Source organism: Mytilus trossulus, chromosome 5 (assembly GCF_036588685.1).
Source record: "Mytilus trossulus isolate FHL-02 chromosome 5, PNRI_Mtr1.1.1.hap1, whole genome shotgun sequence".
Taxonomy (NCBI): domain Eukaryota; kingdom Metazoa; phylum Mollusca; class Bivalvia; order Mytilida; family Mytilidae; genus Mytilus; species Mytilus trossulus.
In genome coordinates this window covers 18110173-18129420 of record NC_086377.1, presented here as the reverse complement: position 1 = coordinate 18129420, position 19248 = coordinate 18110173, and the positions used below count along the sequence as shown (strand labels likewise).

Here is a 19248-nt window from a genome sequence, read left to right as displayed (position 1 = left end):
GTGTTTTATTATTTGATTTTGCAATTTGATTTTTGACTTTCTGTTTTGAATTTTCCTCGGAGTTCAATATTTTTGTGATTTTACTTTTTAGTACTTAACAATTCGTTTATCGGGAAGTTTGTTTTTTATCTTTTTTTCATCTTCCTGCTTTAAAAAGTTCAAGTGTTATTGGATTTAAACCAAATTCAGAGAGTATGATCTGTATATGTAACCTTGATAATTGTTTGTTAGGGACTCGTTAATTTCGATGCTTGAAAACGGAAGTTAAGAAACAGATACATTCCAATACATTTAATGTTGTTCATGGTATTGCAATGATTTCCATAAAGACACACAAATATCAAACTTTATTGTAGGCACATACTTTATTACAAAATAAATCCTGTACAAAATATGTTCTTCATACTATCACTTCTTTGTTACGTTATAGGTACTTCAGTCAATCTGTCACAACTACTCAAAGGCTTAACATGCTTCAAAGTCTTTGACAATCTTTTTGAAACTATTCCAAGCAAATTTATTCTGAAAACAAACTTGCCCACCAGCTCTATATTTCTGTGGCTTCTAAAATGAAAACACTAGAGTGAAGATATACAGCTGCATACAAAAGACACATTCTGGAGGAAAACGGGCTATAATAAGAATACAGAAGCATTGCTTTATCATTTGAAACTTATATTTTTTACATTTTTTTTAAATAAAATTAAACCTGTTATTTCAACTTAATTGCATATAGCAAATGGTAATATCTTTTTGTAAAATATAGGCGAACGATATCAAATGATATTCAAACTTTTAAGTGTGAATAAACAGACAATGCCATGAGTAAAAAAGAGGGTCAGGATTGAGTTACCCGAATAGAAAAAAGTAAAATAAAAAAAATACTGAACTTAGAGGAAAATCAATTCGGAAAGTCCATAATCACATGGCAAAATCAAATAACAAAACGCTAAAAACCGAATGGACAAGAACTGTCATATTCCTGACTACGTACAGGCATTTTCAAATGTAGAAAATGGTGGATTAAACCTGGTTCTATAGCGCGAACCCTCCCACTTTAATGACAGTCTCATCAAATTCCGTTATATTTACATTGATGTGTTAAATTTACAGACACAATAAATAAAATAGTCAAGATATGGGTACATCAGTCATCATCGTATATCAATTTTAAATGAAACAATTTAACAGAACACAAAAACATTTACTATCTACGAACACATTGATTTATTTGAGTGTCTGACGTCAGAAATCTTTTATACGTCACATAAATTTGTCCTTCAATGTGCATACAAGCAATTTTAAAATTTACATAGGCAATGTTAGCATACATTATAGAAAATAAATGGCAACAAGTATTGAATACAGAAAACTTAGCAAATATTAGAGAATAATTGAGGGGGCAAAGGAACAAAGAACAAAATTATATACGGAAAATAAAAATATTAGGTAAAACAATACTGAATACTTAATGAAAATTTTAAAAATGTTGAACTTTTTTCATATGGAGGAATATGTTGTGAGTTATTACCAGACTGAAAAACCTAAATTTATTTCAGAGTTGTAACCTTTTAAAATTACAATTTAAAGAGCCGTCGTCTCAAGTTATATTGAGATTCTCGACTTTATAGTCTGTGTTTTTACGGCTATTTTTCAGTTTTGGGCGATTAAGAACTCACAAATATGATTTTATTAATGCAATATAGAAAACTAAAGACTAAGCAACACGAACCTCATCAAAGACTGGTAGTGATTTCATGTGTCCCGGAAGGTTAAGCAGCTCCAGCTCCACATGTGGCACCCGTCATGTTTCTTATTTGTTTACAAAACTGGCAAATAGTTTCAATCAGAAGGTCACAATCCTGATATTGGAAGGGGATTGTAGTTTCGACATAAGGAACATACCCGTTATTATCTCGGAAATAGATATTCCAGTACGGTCAACCAACTCGTGATGGCGTTCGTAGAATTTTAGACACAGAACTTACTACTAGTCCCAGGTTGACAGCTTTATTGTAACTGTCTAAGTCATGCTTTTTATTTCAAATAAATGTTGTCTATATATTATTTATGTATGTATAAGCATATGACAGGCTTTTAGACCAAAGTCCGGGGTTGGAGTCTGTTCCAGCTTTCAGTGAGTACCTCAAAATGTCAGTTTTGACCGGTCTACAAATGGCTACTTACGTATTGACTTTTCAATGAGCTAACCACTAACCTGTCTATTTATATCACCGATACACAACCAGTTCCCATTGTCTTTAGAGACAACCCATTTAGAGTGGTCTTTAGATGTTGTAAACTCTATGTTCTTGCCCGGAAACCTCATTATATTGACATTGTAGACCTGTAAATGTTAAAAATTCATTGCATTTTGTTTAAATAAATAGGACTTTTTTTTTTAAATGGATAATTCACTGTAATTTATTATACTGAAGAGGAAAAAACTTAGCAACGTAACATAATGACCATCCCAAATAGAGTATACTTGGAAAACAGTAAATCGACTAATTCTGACAATTTCATATTCAAATTTTGAAGTTAGACTGTTGAATAGATATATGTCTGCATTTCTTTTAAATAAAGCTGATGACTGTTTTAAACGACGATGTAGTTATATTACCAGTTTAATATGCTTAGGAACCATGGACACATATATTTTTATTTTTATTTTTCATATTTTTTTTATTTCTGACTCTCCCTCTCCAAGACTGAACTTGCCTAGTGCTTAATGGTAGTACTTGATTTGACACAGCGGCTTAGCCCGGTTGACTCTTCCGGTATAGGCACAGTCGCTTCATAGGCTGTAAAATCAGCCGCCGGCGCTAATAGGCATACGCCGCTCTCGCCGGTGTACACTAACCGGCAAGCAATCAGCCGGTCATAAAAGTATGGCAGAAAGTGCAATTTTAGATAAATAATCGGAATTTAAAAGGTGAATATTGATTTTTGTCAATCAGACTAGTATGATACATGATACTTAATTAGTCCACTACGACGATATTAAATTGCCATGCTATATTTTTTTTTCAAATTCATAAAACTATCTCGGAGAAACGTTTTTATGATGAATAAGGCCTCAGAAAAAAAGTCTGCATCTTAAAAATATATATTTATTGTTAATAGGTTCATCTTTTAAATTCCCTAGCTTAGAAAGCAAAAAAGTATAAATTTGAACTTCTGTCGCCATCTTTAAATCAGCCGGTTCCACTCGTTTTATTTTCAGCCATATTTAACCCGGTCACGTGATAGGGCGAACCGGGCATAGCCCGACCTAGAACAAATGAAGCAGCCCCATTAATGTAACAGTTAAAATGTGGTTTGGCATCAGCTTATTTTTGGTGGGACTTGGATAGGGGTTAATGTATCCATGTCTGCACTTACCTTGTACTGAATAGAACAGTTTGAAGGTAGCTTATCTCCCGCCGTTTTTTGTGTCGCTATCCATGACTGCACTAGTAAGTCCTGTTGAAGTTCATTTGACAATAAGCCATCATATAAATCATTCCCGAATTTTCCATACTTCGAAAAACTCAAGAAACTCACGCCTTCTTTTGTTGGCAGTTTTATTACGTCATACCATGGTGCCTTTTGGACATGTAGCTGTCTTGTACCTTTGTCTACACTAAAAAGTCTTAACATTGGATAATCTTTGTTGAACATTGCAGGGAAGCCAACATCGTATATATACGGGAAAATGTATTTGAACACCGTTCCTGCGAATATGATATAATATAAACTATTAAAAAATTATAGATAAAAGATTTTTGAAATAGAGCATATATTGAAACACAGACGTCTGAAACAATAATCATGACCAAAGAATATCTAAACACAAGAAATATAATATGAACAAAAATGAATTAAACTTAATGGTTGGTAATAGATTCATAGCAATAAGCCAAAATCCCATCAACAGATACACCAATAAAAATCAAACATTTGAGGGTAATTATTAAGAATCCAACAAACTACCATTGTATATGCATAACCGTACAGCAAAAAGCATACAATAACATATTTGTAGACAAAATTAGGGAAGACAGATAGCTCAACTACAAAGGAATAAAGATATCTTAACAAATTTACAAATGAATAAAGATATCTATACACGATGAATAAATAAAGATATCTGCACTCATTTACCACAAAAACTAATAAATAAAGATATTTAAACACTTTAACAAATAAATAGAGAATAAAGAAATATCATACGAGACAGGTTAATAATGATATCTAAAAAAAAATGTAATGAATACAGATATCTTAACATATTTTCATGAATGAAAGAAATAACGATATCTTTAACTACCAGAGTAAACTTTTTTCTATGGTCGGGTTATTGTCTCTTTGACACATTCCCCATTTCCATTCTCAATTCTATTATTGATATTTTCATCTCGCAACAAAATGAACTAAGGTATCTGACGACAAAACGTGTAATGACATCTGGAGACAAAACGTGTGAGGATAATTAAAAATCACCAAAACTGAAAAGATATCGGAAGACAAATGTGAGACGAAATCTGAAAGCACAGTGAGTAACGATATCTGAAGACAAACGTGGGACGATATCTGAAGACAAATGTGAGACGATATCTGAAGACAAATGTGAGACGATATGTGAAGATAAACATGAGACGATATCTGAAGACAAACGTGGGCCGATATCTGCGATATCGGTAGACAAATGTGAGACGAGATCTGAAGACGAACGTGGGACGATATTTGAAGACAAATGTGAGACGATAATTGAAGATAAACGTGAGAGGATAATTGAAGATAAACGTGAGAGGATATCTGAAGACGAATGTGAGGCGATATATGAAGACAAATGTGAGGCGATATTTGAAGATGAACGTGGGACGATATTTGAAGACAAATCTGAGATAATACATAAAGACAAACGTGAGGCGATAAATATAGACAAACGTGAGGCGATATATCAAGACAAACGTGAGACGATATCTGAAGATAAAGCGAGTAACGATATCTTAAGACAAAGCGAGTGACGATATCTGAAGACAAATGTGAGGTGATATCTGAAGACTAACGTCAGGCGATATCTGGAGACAAACGTGAGACGATATCTGAAAACAAAGCGAGTGGCGATACCTGAGACAAAGCGAGTGACAATATCTGAAGACAAACGTGAGACGATATCTGAAGACAAATGTGAGGTGATATCTGAAGACAAACGTCAGGCGATATCTGAAGACAAACTTGGACGATATCTGAAAACAAAGCGAGTGACGATATCTGATGACAAACGTGAGACGATATATGTAGACAAAGCGAGTGACGACATCTAAAGACAAACGTGAGACGATATCTGAAGATAAACTAGAGATGATATCTTAATACAAAATGAGTGACGATATCTGAAGACAAACGTGAGACGATATATGTAGACAAAGTGAGTTATGATATCTGTAGACAAACATGAGCCGAAAACTGAAGACAAACATGAGACGATAGCTGAAGACAAAGCGAGTTACGATATCTGACGACAAACGTGAGACGATATCTGAAGACCAATGTGAGGCGATATCTGTAGACAAACGTGAGACGACTTCTGTAGACAAAGGTGAGACGACATGTGAAGACAAAGCAAGTTACGATATCTGGAAACAAACGTGAAACTGAATACAAATGTGAGATGATATATGAAGACGAACGTGAGAAAATATCTGAAGACGAACTTGAGACAATATCTGATGAAAAACGTGAGACGATATCTGAATACAAACGTGATTCGATATATGAAGACAAATGTGAGACGATATATGAAGACAAACGTGAGACGATATCTGGAGAAAATATATGCTTACGATTTAAAACGACAATGCATGTGACGATATCTTGTACAATACATACGTGTTATGATATCTGAAGACAACACTTACGTGTTATGATATCGGAAGACAACTCGTACGTGTTATGATATGGGAAGACAACACGTATGATAACATCTTGAGACAACACGTGGAAGATATCTTACACGAAACGAATAAAGATATACGTAGAGAAAACGTGAGACAATATCTGAAGACAACATATATGATGATATCTATAGACAGTGACGATAACCTATAATTATTACACTTTACATTTATATACTGAGTACCTGTGCGATTAAAGATCCCGTAATCTAAAGATAAACATAGGAAAGTCTGTCCATTTTTCGAGGCCTTTTCTTGCCATTTGTAGCCATCAGACCTCAATGGAGGGAACTGTGGTGCGCTATGTATCATCCAAAATCCACCTGATTGTTCAAATCCCAAAACTCCTGAAAAAAATATTTATTAATTTTAAGTCCGCTATATTAAGAGTATTTCATTTTTTTTTTAACCGTAACCAGATGTAACTTTGCTTTACAGTGACGCAACAACTATATACGTTTTGAATAAAAATTAAGAATTAAAAATAATTAATACTTCATGAAATTTCTACGAATATATAATTCTTTAAATATATACTACTGATGCATGTCTATTATCATGTTTGGTTATTAACTAAAGAAAATTTCCAATAAAACCTAGTTACAGATGGGACATCACTCCAGCAGGTGAAAACAGTTAGAACGCAGCTGGTTTTTTTCTCTCTTTTTTCCTATTTGCGCTTTACCCATCTATCCTTCTCCATGTTATAAAGTTGCAATTGTTTACTTACAATTTTTAAAAGAAAATGTTTTGACTTATTATTTTTTGCTACATATTGTGTTTAATAAAGCTTAGAAAAGACAGGCAAATTGTAAACAAATATTGTTGTACGGAAAATCTCAACTTTTTGAAATACTGAGAGATAAGTGTCAACTTTCAGTTTTGCATATTTCCATCTATATCATATTTCTGGGAACATAAAAGAAGACTTTGGAACATGTAATGTTAAATGCTTGTACTGTTTACCTTTTGCATGTCCTCTTGGGTCGTTGCCTGTTCTATTGTCTGGTGTGTGATCGCTATACATAAAATAGCCAACTTCTGTCTGAAATAAGACCAACCCCTCAAATTTGTGTATATCTTGGCGTATCATTAAAAAAATAATAATGAAAGGACTTGTAGCACCAATGTGAATGACTGACTATCTAAGGTTTCCTTGAACTGTTAAACACGGTTTATTCAAATACTTCAAATATATTGAAAGTCATACTTAACTTATAAACTAATAAATAAATTGAATTAAACAGCTTTCAAGTAATTAGTATAACAAAGATCATAACCTTCTGACTTGGAACAGGCGCAAAATGCGGCGGGTTAAATAGGTTTGGTGAGATATCATGCCTCCCTTCCTATATGATCCAAAAGATACGAAACAATGCAGAATCTACCAAATTTCATCAAACTTTATACCTTGTTATTGTAGATTTGATCGAGTGTATGAAACAAGGCATCATTCTTCACATCTAATCCTCTGTCAGAAGGTGTCAGCTCAGGATTATCATTGTCCATGTAATAGAATCCCGTCCCAGATTGGAAAATAGGATCAGGATGACTTCCAAGCTTAGGTATCTTGTACACTATGAACCTTAAAATATATAATATAACGTTTGCTGAATGCATATTTAATACTAGAAAAGAAAACAAAAGATACTTTAGGAATAATCAAACTCATTTGTCCAAAACGAAATGACAATGTCAGGGCAAAAACAAAAACTATCAATAGACAACAACTGTGTACAAAACACAACATACATAACTCAAGACTGAGCAACACTTACATCAGTTTCTTCGCAAAGGGTAATCTGATCCTGCTCCAAATGTTACACGCGTCGTTATCGTGTTAAGGCGTCTTTGTGTTAGACCGATTTGTTGAGCAGGATTGAACATGCGATTTTACTAAAAGGTTACCAGACTATTCAGGTTTTTCTACACTCAGGCATAGATTACCTTTAAGTTAGCCGTATTTAGCAACACTTATAAGATTTTCGGTTTGAAATGCTTTTCAATTTCATTTTCGTTGACTTTCGAACTGTTAATTCGGGAACAGCTGTTGTGTATAATGAAAAACGAAAGACCCCTCGGGTACAAAATAATACACCTACATGTATATGAAATATCTATAAAAGGTTGACTAAATGTATAGGTTGAAAATCATGATATGTATTATCCTTTTTATGTATAGGAAAAGGAAAAAAAGCACACACACGGACAAACAAACAAACAAATTGATTTGTCTATTTTAGACACCACAAAAGTGTTTAAACATGTTCAAAAAGAATGAGAACTGAAAATGTAAAATATTATTAAATTTCAAATGTTATCATGTGACTTAAATCTTACCAATCTACTGGTTTATTTGTTTGCGATCTGCACTGCATACAGAAAACAGTATGAACAAACATACCCACAAACACAAGCACAAACATCGTTCATTAAATGTACACTAAAGTCATCGATCAGAATACCATTATCACCTGACGGAAATCATATCATCCATTTTATACAGGAACTAATTCACATGTGATGTTTTAATATGACTTCCTCGTTTTTAGTCATTGACGAAATTACAAATAAATTATTTCCTTGTGTAAATGTGAAAGCGGTTTTTCGCTCGTTTATATATTTAGTCTGTACTTACCTTTTTCAAATTTCAAAGAGTAAAGTCGGTCGACTTATGATAAGGGAAGTGTTGTCACTAATTAAATTTGAGCTGATCCTAACTATTATTTTTTTTCAAATCTCCAAGATACACTGGGCCAATGAAATCATCTCAAACGTCTCCTCCCCTTTTTATGGGAAAAATTGATTGATATATAAGGAATCACTGCATTATGACTGGATCGAGCCCCCTCCCCCCCTTTAGGGTGTCGTGCCCTTAGGATGTCGTCCTTTTTGTTGAGTGGATGTGTAAATACGCAACCATGTTATGCTAAAATGTCTGTGCCACGCTCAATACTTTAACATTTTCGTAATTATAGATGGGATGTTGTAAAGCACAATTTCTGCCCCTGTACAACATAACCTCCTTTTCATAAGCGTATTTCGCTGTCTTCGCCATGCTCAACCAATTTTGTAGTAAATAAGTTTATAGTTGGTTTGGTAGTCTTTTCTCGCCCGGAAGTAAAAAGTGTCGGACAAAAAGCAAAATAGTCGGACAAAAAGCAAAATAGTCGAACAAAAAGCATAAGTGTCGCGAATAAAAAGCAACGGACAAAAGCAAAAGCGGACAAAAAGCAAAATTATCGGACAAAAATAAATTGCGGACAGAAATCACCGTATCAGACGGGTTATATGGGGGAAAACACCAAATATACAACTTTTGAATTAGTATACCGTTAAACACGTTATGTTTAATTTGTTTATAATAATAAGAAGTACCGAGATGAAACGGTGCATACAATATCAAATTACGTTTACACCTTTTTAAACTGAAATTGATAGTTATTTGTTATATTCTGAACCCATAAAGTATTTAATGTATATATTCAAAAGATTGTTCTGTTATTGTTTAAAACTATTAAAGAGGAGTTTTCAATCTTTCATTGTGTGTGTTCTAAATATTTTGAAAAATTAGATTCACGAATATTTTAGCGTTTTATTTCGTTTGGTTTAGTTTTGTGTTTTGATTTGACGACAAACTTCATCTGGATTCAGTTTTGTGTTTCAACAGACTAATTTCTGAGCTAAATCAGTTAATTCTTTGATTTCTATTGGATTTTTAATTCGTCTAAAGGTCAAGCAAGTGCATTAAGTTTATTTTGATGCGCAGAAACCACAACTGATGATGGAACAATAATGTATTTCGCCATGAGGGAAGGACTATTGGACTAACTCTTCATCGATGATTACACAAACACAATGTTATAGTTAGGACCGGTTTGTTTTAGTACTAATGTGATTTGATTCGCTCAGGGTTCGTGATATAAATGGATGAAACGTTGGTTGACGTTGGAGGACATGATAACGAGATATTCCTGGACCTTTCTAAAAGAGAAAGACTAGAGTATAAATGTTCTATTTGGTAAGATTCTTAATTAGAACTATAATTTCTGAACTAAATCAGTTAACACTTTGATTTAGCCATGAGAGAAGGACTATTAATTAGAACTACTATAAACAAGATTATATGAAAACGAAAGGATGAGACTAGCAAATACTTTTTATTGTTTCATGTCAATATTCAAACGAGTCTTGCTGAGAGAATATTTGTAAACAATTGTATTAATATCTTTCCTTGCATGTGTATGGCAAATATAAATCCGCAGTATTTGTTGCACTTGCATGATAAAAACAAGAAGGTTTTTGTTATTTCACTAGCCATGATTTCGAATTATTTGGAGCCACTGAATAGAGTCTCACCAATTTGGCGTAAGGGTTATATACAAATATCTATCATGGTTAGTAAGGCAGCCGAGACATTTCAGCGTGCGCACTCTTTTTTATTTTATTTAGTATCCCAACTTTTGATCATTTTTTTTTAATTTTTCAGTCGACTTATTTTGAATCAACCTCAGCAATGTTGTAACGGACATTTATATTGCCTGTCATGCATCAAAGAATGGACTAAACGAGGTAACAAAACTTGCCCTACATGTGGAGTGCACGCTTCGTACAGTGATAATACAGATTTGAGAAACATAATAGAGAGCAAATATGTACGATGTGAGTCTTCTATGTGTGCATGGAAAGGGAGACTCGAAAGGCTGAAACATCATGTAGCCGATTCACATCCTTCGTCAGAATCAAGCGTTAGTACTGAGAGAGACTCGTTATCAACGGACGATCTAATAGAGTATCACAAAGTAGTCAATGAGGTTAACAAAATACACCATTTAAAAAAGGAGGTTGTTCAACGAAGGATAAAGAAAATGGAGAAGATTAAGAGACAAAATGTGTTAGATAGACAAAGCGCACAAACGTTACCCCCGTTAACATGTTTAGAATCAAACACTTCTCGTTCCGACTATTACCGACCACTTACGGATATTAACGACAGGAAAACGGACAGATTGCCTGCGATTGCATTGCAGCACGAATATCACAACAGAGGCAGCTTCTATCAAAGACTGGAAGATATTGAAAATGTAAAGCAGAAAAAAAGGTCTGAATTATCATTATTATATTTTATGTTTAAATAAAATCGGGTATTAAAAACAATATTTTTAATTCGTTGAACTTACAAAATATAGAAAAAGAAGATGTGGTACGATTGCAAATGAGACAACTCTCCGCAAAAGACCAAATGACACCGAAATTAACAACTATAGTCACCGTGCGGCCTTCAACATTGAGTAAAGTCCATACCGCATAGTCAGCGATAAAAAGCCCCGAAATGACAAATGTAAAACAATTCAAACCAGAAAACTAACGGCATTATTTATGTACATAAAATTAACGAAAAACAAACATGTCATACATCAAAGTATTTTTTCTTCTTTTTGTTTGGAGGTCTGGTTTGGGATCTCTCATGACTTTAATTGAATTGTTTTCGATCTCTGTTTCTATTCTTTTTTTCATTTTGCTTATCATTATCTATTCTTTATATTTGGTCACCTCGTTTTTCTGTACGCGACATTTCGTTATTTTGCAATGTTTTACGCCCTTTTCTCTATTTTTTTTATTTTGCCTATCATTCTCGTTCAACTGTTTTACATTTGTCATTTGCGTGCCTTTTATAACTGACTATGTGGTATGGGGTTTTGCTCATTGTTGAGGGTCGTACGGTGACCTAAATGGGTTTTAATTTCTATGTCATTGTGTCAACGTATGTACATTTTGTATTTGTTCCACCTAACAGACGTTCCAATGGAAACTTTTTTATAAACATTGTTATAATATCTATTCCTGTTGGAATAAATATTCTTTACCATTCATTCCGTTAGTAACATATACTGTAATATTTATTCCTAATAAATGATATTCCAGAATGATTTTTCCTTTTGGAACTTGTATTATGAAGGAACTACTATCCGTTACAATTTGTTTTCTTGTGAAGAATTGTCTCATGGACAATCATACTACATCGGGTATCACATAATGAAGATTTATAATCTACTGGAAATCTGTAATTTTGATTGGCTAGAAATGAAGTGCATAAAGAGGAACTCGGCACTAGCCCCTTTAACGTTGAATTGGCGACATTTGCACAAAACTTCAGGTAAAAGTATTCAAATTGTGTATACTTCAGACCTATTCATAAAGATATACCGCTACTATTAATTAATTAACCTTATATTTTATATTTTAGGGAAATTACACGAAAAAAACTGGAACAAATCGAAAGTCGAAAAGTGGCAGAAAGGCACAGTTTATACAGAAAAATACAGGACATTGAACAAAAACAACAGGAAAATAGATATAACTCTGAACAAAGAATTTTGCAAATAGAGAGAAAAATAAGGGAGGAAAAAGATGCTTTTCAAAGAAAACTTTCAGCAAAAGAAAGAAAAAACAAAGACGGCCACTTAACATGGCAAAGACATAAAAGTGTAATCAAGGTCCGAATGAAAAATGACAAAATGACCACTCATCATATGAAAAGTACTATCAAACCCTAATAAGACACTACGTATTTTTTTTACTTTCATGCCCCAACTACAAAAGTAGAGGGGCATTACGTTTTTTGGGTTGTGCGTCCGTCCGTTCGTCCGTTCATCTGTCTGTCCCGCTTAAAGTTAAAGTTTTTGGTCAAGATAGTTTTTGATGGAATTGAAGTCAATCAACTTGAAACTTAGTACACATGTTCCCTTCGATATGATCTTTCTTATTATAATGACAAATTAGAGTGTTTACCCCAATTCCATTGAACATAGAAAATGATAGTTCGAGTTGGGCATCTGTGTACTGGGGGCACATTCTTGTTTTTTTTTGTGTTTGGGATAAGTCTGTCCTCAGAAAATGTCATTGTTCTTCTATAGTTCATCCAAAGTTAAATGCAATATCAAATTATATTTGTATACTATTTATAACTAATTAAATAATGACCTAAGGCATTGTCTTCTTCTTTGCGTTTTCAATTTTAGATACACAGTGGATGATCGACTAAATTTGTTTCGTTTAATGTTCAGCGGCAAATATTCATGCATAGTCCGGACGTGATAATACGTTAACAAACAATAATGATTTCTACAAAGTGTGTCAGCTAGAATAACGGATAGGGAATTGCAACTGCTATTGAAATGCAATAGTATCGATATAGGAATAAAGATCTACAATTCTATAGGCTGTCGCAAACAAGATTTTAGTAAATACCATACATATAAAAAGCACAACGCATGAGAATAAATTACATAGAAGAATACCAACTATACATTTGTAGGTCACCGTAACCTTTTTTGGTGGCTTCTTTCTTCTTGCTCGATCTTCTTTGCGAAAATATCTTTTCGAAAATTTTGAATTAATTCATAATCGTGTAATACTTGCCACTTGTCATCATGTAACATTTGGTCTCTAGATAAGCTGAATAGGGTAACATAAACAAAAGCGTAATGAGGAAATTATTTTTAAATGTCTCGAATGTACTTTTAAAATATCTAGTCAACTATAATTGCTTTTTGTTTAAAAAACTACGTCCAACAAATACATAATATTTAGTTTCAAATTGCTTTAATTGCAGAAAACATCTGTGTTTTTTAATTTTACTATAATTGTCTTTTTGACTTAGGAAAGTTATTGGTTTTTGTAATTGTACCTAATTTTTGAAAGATCGATACTATGCATTTCAATTATACATAGAATTATGTTGCTTATGTTACTAAACGTTTGACAAAATTTAATCGCTCTAGCTTTGTGCTGTATATTTTCACTATCAACGAATCTAATCAAAGACTATAAAGATATGGACTTGATTTAAGAGGTAAGCACCTGTTATTAATGATGAAACTATTTTTTTTTTCTACTTGTGTCCCGATTTTAATTATTTATTCGTCTTTGTTGGTGTTGCTTTGGAAGATCAACATTCATAAAGTTAATATTTAATTCAGAATGCATTCGAATTAAAAATTTGAAATTTATCATATGTGTTTTGGGATAAAGAAAATATACTTTGAACAAAAGACATTAAGGTCAACAAAGATTCCTCACCAAGAGGCGAGTATCCACATGATAGTTCAACCTCTAAATCGTTCCGAGTTTCAACTACTGTATCACTATAGACAGTCAACACCGAGGTTGTGAGTTGAATCCCACATGGGATAGGTCGCAATCTTAAATGACTATGATTGTCATTTATTTTTAACGACAGTCGGTGCATGGTTACCTCTAAGCACTCCGGCTTCCTCCAACAATACAAACTGACCGACACGAAATAGCGCGATAGTATTTAAAGTGGCATTAAACATCAACCAATCAATTTATTAACCGAGTGTAAAACAATCTATTCATTTTCCCGTAAACATCAAGTATTAGGCGAATTGATTTGAAAACAAACTATAAAGGCAATACAAACAAAAAAATGAGTTTACAAATTAAACGAATCCTATTCTAGTGAATGCAGCAATTTTTTAACAAATTATTTATTTTATCCAGAGAATACACATTATTTTAACCGAATAAGATGAAAGTCAATATTGAAACAAAATGAGCGATCAAAGTGAAACAAGAAACGTGGAAACAGGAAAGAAAAAAGAAGAACATGAAAAGGAAGATAACAGAAGAACGCATTTGAACGACGACATAACGAACCAAGAAAATGTTATCAGTTCAACAAACGCGAGTATAGATAATCCGGAATCTAGATACCCACATGTGGAACGAAAAGACAAAAATACTGACGAAAAATATAAGAAATCAAAAGAAAACGTAAATGGAAAGAATAGAAACGACTTTGTTGATAGTGGATTTGTGAAAAGACCTCATAAAGTGGCGACAGGACAAGAAGAAAATATGAACGTCAAAGATGAAGAAATTAAAGAAAACATAAACGAGAAGAACAATCAAGACAGAAAGGAATCTGTATACAGTAGCTCTCCAATACCAGCTGTTGACGAACACGAGAAAGACCTGCGCAATGAACGGAGCAAACACAGTAGCTCTCCAATACCAGCTGTTGACGAACACGAGAAAGACCCGCGCAATGAACGGAGCAAACACAGTAGCTCTCCAATACCAGCTGTTGACGAACACGAGAAAGACCCGCGCAATAATGAACGGAGTAAACTCACAAAAAATCAGCTTACTGAGGCAAAGGAAACGAATTGTGCAAACGATAATGATGAAGAAATCACTGACACCGGTAGAAGAATAGTGCCTTACACTTGGAAGCATGAACCATTTGAACAACAAAATAGTCGAATAATAGGGACAATACGTAATCTTGAACCAATCACGACTCATATTCGAATGGAAGAAATTCAGTGGCAGAGGCTTTTGGAACGGAAGTTAACAAGGAAAAATGACGAAAGGGAACTAGAACAAAGTTATAGGGACGAAATTCAAACACAGATTAGAAAAATAGAGAAAAAGAAAAAGACTGATAATTTAATGCTTAAAAGAAGAATGGTTGAATTTGAAAAAAGACGGAGAGCGAACAATTTTGCTTTTTGTCGAATGTTACAAAGAAAGGATAAAGAATACCAAACGGAAAATGATGCGTTACAACAAAGAATTCTTGAAATCGAGAAACAAAAACAAAAGAACGTTGAAAAATTGAAAAACAGAGTTAGTCACCTTGAAGAGACGAAACAACGAGAACAGGAAGCATTTCTTCATCGCATGCAAGAGTTGGAACACAAAAGAGAAGAAGAGTTCGAAGCATCACAAAAACGTTTTCAAGAAATTGAAAAACGCAAATATAATGAAAGAAAGGCTTGGCTTTTACATGTCCAAAAGATCGAAGGATTAAAGAAGGAAGTTTTCAAGAGATCCGTCCAGTCCTTCGACGTCGAACCCAGAGAAACAGATACACATGAACAATCACGTGATCAAGATGTATCACATCATCAAAATATCGTTAAGAATGTGAAGGACCAAGCAAGAGTCATGGAAACTGTTAGTAATCGAAACACACCACGTGCCACTGCCTTAACGCTTCCTAAAATACCAAAACGAGGTCTGATAGGTAAGGTTAAAACGGATGGAGCAAAATCACGAAAGAAAAAAGAAAAGGATTATGACAATTTGAGTGTTACAGCAACTGAGAAGTCTTTACATAGTGGAAATATACAAGATAATTCAGAAGATATAAGGCAAAATGTCACAGTATCAAATTAAACTGAACATACGTTTCTATATCCAGAGAATACCTTTAAAAATTATATGTGTCAATAAATCAACTATAATGACTTTGTGTTTTGTATGTACCCCTTATATCTTTTTATTAATTCCAATTTATTTGAGGAATTTAATTTTCATCATTAAACTATGATATACAAAATAGAAGTTTCTAACATATTTTGTCTTTATTAATTAGTCTTTCAACATCTTGTCTGATAGACATATAAGTAAAGGAGCAACACAAGAGCTGAATGATTATCTTTAGAGATATGAACCGCCAGAAGACTATTCAAGATAATATCATTAGTAAGCGGTATTGAATGTTTGGTAGTATAGTGAACATATTATTTATTAAACTAGTTGTATTTGGGTTTAATTAATTTAACGTTTGTCTTTTGGTCATTGTGTCGATTGAAAGGATCTTTCTACTAGGTATCTTTTCTCCTATTTACATTGAGCAAAAAATAGTGTTTTTTTTTTATTGAGGTTACCTAATATGTATTGTGATATTGAAGATGTACCGCATATGATCAATACATAGTATATCACTAGTCTGTCAATACTGAGGTTTTGATGTCGAATCCGGCACTACGCAGTTATGTTCGACTCTTATTCTGAATTTGCTGGGATTGTAAGTTTTTCTACCGAATTTTTTTGGCTATCTCTGGGTACTCCGGCTTCCTCCACCATTAAAAACTAGCCGCTACGAAAAAGCAATGGTTAACTAGTTAGTCACAACTTTCTTATCGCGTCCTGTACACATCAACTGAAAGTTGCCTTTGACACCAATCAATCAATCAATCAATCAATAAATCAATACAGTTGATTTATATCAGAGTTTTCTCCACCTTTTAATTTCTGTATAAACACTATTATTCTGTGGACTTTGAAGAGATATTGCACGCAATCATGCAGACCAATTTGTTTCAAGGAATAAAACAAAAACAATTTATGCGATACAGTTCAGTAAAAGGTTATTACTTGTTATGTGCAGAATAATATATTTTACATGTAGTCAAAGATACATACATATGCAAAACTTTTCATGTTTTCTACACTCAGATGAGGTGGAGTTAGATACATGACACAGTCACGTGTCTTTTTTGTATTTGTTCTCCTTCTAGTTGTGTCTTTTGGTTTTTGTTTTATATAACACTCAACCTGAAAAGAACCAAATTTGTTTTCCAATACAATTGTGCGTTTACTAAATTTATTATAGATACCAATAGATAGTCTACAAATGACCAGTGACACTCAAATAAAATAATTGAAAATGCAAAATAAAGTACGAAGCTGAAAATTGTTGTTTATTGCGTCTATCATTCAAGTGAGAGGTTTAGCGCTTTAAAACTATGTTCAATCCTAAAATATGATAGTTGTTGTCCATTCGTTTGATGTGTTTTATCATTCAATTTAGTCATTGATTGAGGACTTTCCCTTTATAATTTTCCGCGGAGTTTGCTTGTTTTGTTATTTTACTTTTGACCAAAAAAATCGAAAGTTGCAGATAGTATTTCGGAAACAAAGCATATGTTACTTTATATCGGCAAGGTTTGAATTGAACATACAACAATAATGTGGACATTAATTAAATTTTAACCTGTCGTGTGAGAGTCATGTTTTACTCTCGTCACATAACTCTTGCGATATGTTTTTGTCTATTCTGGAAAGAACGTCAAAAGAAAAGTTTTGTGTACTGTTTGCATAATACATGAATTTACCGTCTCTGCGCTAACGCCATCGCGCTATTCAATAAATAGGGAACCGTCAGACCAAATAAACCAACCCTTAGGTAGTAAAACTACCGAAACTCTAGTGCTTTTTGATTTTTTTAACCTCAGATAGTTGTAGTGCAACATTGGACGGGCTGAAGTAGTTTAAATGCAAAGAATATGTTTTTCAAGAAACGCGTTATTATAGACGGTTAGCTTGGATTTAAGATATTGATAGTAACATACTAAATATTTCAAAGCTGCCTGGGACTATCTTTTCGTTAGGGAGTTGGAGACTTGATATGATTTACTGAAATAATGTTATGAATAAGATTACAGACCGAAATTCATTATCACTGTTTTATCGTCCTGAATTATTGGTACTGACCAACTGGAAGCGAAACTCGTTCGATATGATTTCCATGAACGCGCAACATTTCTTCAGAAGAACTCCTACAAGTTAAAATGGAAACTTTAACTTTGGAAAACCAAAAATATACACCACGTGTCTGGACAGCATAACATAATTTAAACAGGATAAGCCGTCATGGTAAATGTTTTGTCGTGTTTATCTTTCCTAATACACTTAATTTTTTAATATAATTTTTTGTTTTTCTTAGTCATACTTTAGAAATGAATTATGAACTATGTTGTGTTTTCAGTGTCATAATGAAATATAATAAACGAAATAAACGTTCTTATATTGAAGGATTATAGGCTCTTCCCTTAAGTTGGTAAAACGTTGCATTGAAGATATTAATATGCTTGTATTAATCTGAAATTCAAGACACTAAACATTTGATGAATATCTTTCCTCTCGTTGGCAACAATAGAAACATATATTGCGATTTGTGAAATATATATATAATTTATATAACGTCTTGCATTATACGTCTCTTGTCTAGTTTTAATTAGTTTGTACAAATCATGTAGACTCTCAAAACCATGAAGCTGCAACTATTAGATTTACTATAAAAAAAATCATAGAAATTGTTTAAGACTTCATTATATTTGTCAAATAAAATTGAGAATGGTAACGGGGAATGTGTCAAAGAGACAACAACCTGACCAAAGAGCCGAAAACAGCCGAAAGCCACTAATAAGTCTTCAATGCTTCAAATATACTTGATGATTTTAACTTCAGGTGCACATATTGTACGAAATATGATTATGTATCCCTCACAAATAAAGTCAACATTAGTATAATACTGTTCAAAATTCATAAATCGATTGAGAAAAAAACCTAAACTAAAACTTAGGGGAAACACATCAAATATAAGAGGAAAACTATAGACACAACAGAAAATACAACATTAGAATGTAACACATCTAGAAATGAATTATAATATAACCATGGCCATTTTTTCTGACTTGGTATAGGA

The 19248-nt window shown here is 33.2% G+C and overlaps 3 protein-coding genes across 4 annotated transcripts; 2 read left to right on the top strand and 1 right to left on the bottom strand.

The window, feature by feature from the left end:
* Window positions 1-396: 396 nt before the first annotated feature.
* LOC134718618 (plancitoxin-1-like) lies at window positions 397-8673 on the bottom strand. Of its 2 annotated transcripts, none has more exons than XM_063581255.1 (7): window positions 8581-8673; window positions 7353-7527; window positions 6909-6987; window positions 6128-6289; window positions 3385-3716; window positions 2219-2347; window positions 397-564 (listed from the first exon to the last, which is right to left on the bottom strand). In XM_063581255.1, exons 2-7 carry the CDS (start codon window positions 7449-7451, stop codon window positions 466-468), a joined length of 900 nt encoding a protein of 299 aa, XP_063437325.1. In that variant the 5' UTR covers window positions 7452-7527; window positions 8581-8673; the 3' UTR covers window positions 397-465. The 2 variants fall into 2 exon arrangements, with proteins under 2 accessions (XP_063437325.1, XP_063437324.1); XM_063581254.1 differs by lacking the exon at window positions 8581-8673 and adding an exon at window positions 8283-8460.
* A 1182-nt stretch (window positions 8674-9855) lies between these two features.
* LOC134719477 (TNF receptor-associated factor 3-like) lies at window positions 9856-12942 on the top strand. Its single transcript, XM_063582468.1, has 3 exons — window positions 9856-9963; window positions 10432-11043; window positions 12190-12942. The coding sequence occupies exons 1-3, from the start codon at window positions 9869-9871 to the stop codon at window positions 12497-12499; spliced, it is 1017 nt and encodes a 338-aa protein (XP_063438538.1). The 5' UTR covers window positions 9856-9868; the 3' UTR covers window positions 12500-12942.
* Window positions 12943-13576: 634 nt separating this feature from the next.
* On the top strand, window positions 13577-16197 carry LOC134719476 (trichohyalin-like). Its single transcript, XM_063582466.1, has 2 exons — window positions 13577-13797; window positions 14469-16197. Exon 2 carries the CDS (start codon window positions 14520-14522, stop codon window positions 16149-16151), a length of 1632 nt encoding a protein of 543 aa, XP_063438536.1. The 5' UTR covers window positions 13577-13797; window positions 14469-14519; the 3' UTR covers window positions 16152-16197.
* The last annotated feature ends 3051 nt before the right edge of the window (window positions 16198-19248 follow it).

Bases quoted from the DNA above. Each gene is read 5' to 3' on its own strand.
- LOC134718618 (XM_063581254.1), bottom strand. From the start codon at position 8,368: ATGTTTGTGCTTGTGTTTGTGGGTATGTTTGTTCATACTGTTTTCTGT. The intron at 7,528-8,282 runs GTAAGATTTAAG...ATATATTTTAAG, and splicing joins ACAAATAAACCAGTAGATTG to GTTCATAGTGTACAAGATAC. The intron at 2,348-3,384 runs GTAAGTGCAGAC...TAACATTTACAG, and splicing joins ACTGTTCTATTCAGTACAAG to GTCTACAATGTCAATATAAT.
- LOC134719476 (XM_063582466.1), top strand. From the start codon at position 14,520: ATGAGCGATCAAAGTGAAACAAGAAACGTGGAAACAGGAAAGAAAAAA.
- LOC134719477 (XM_063582468.1), top strand. From the start codon at position 9,869: ATGGATGAAACGTTGGTTGACGTTGGAGGACATGATAACGAGATATTC. The intron at 9,964-10,431 runs GTAAGATTCTTA...TTAATTTTTCAG, and splicing joins GAGTATAAATGTTCTATTTG to TCGACTTATTTTGAATCAAC. The intron at 11,044-12,189 runs GTCTGAATTATC...TTTATATTTTAG, and splicing joins AATGTAAAGCAGAAAAAAAG to GGAAATTACACGAAAAAAAC.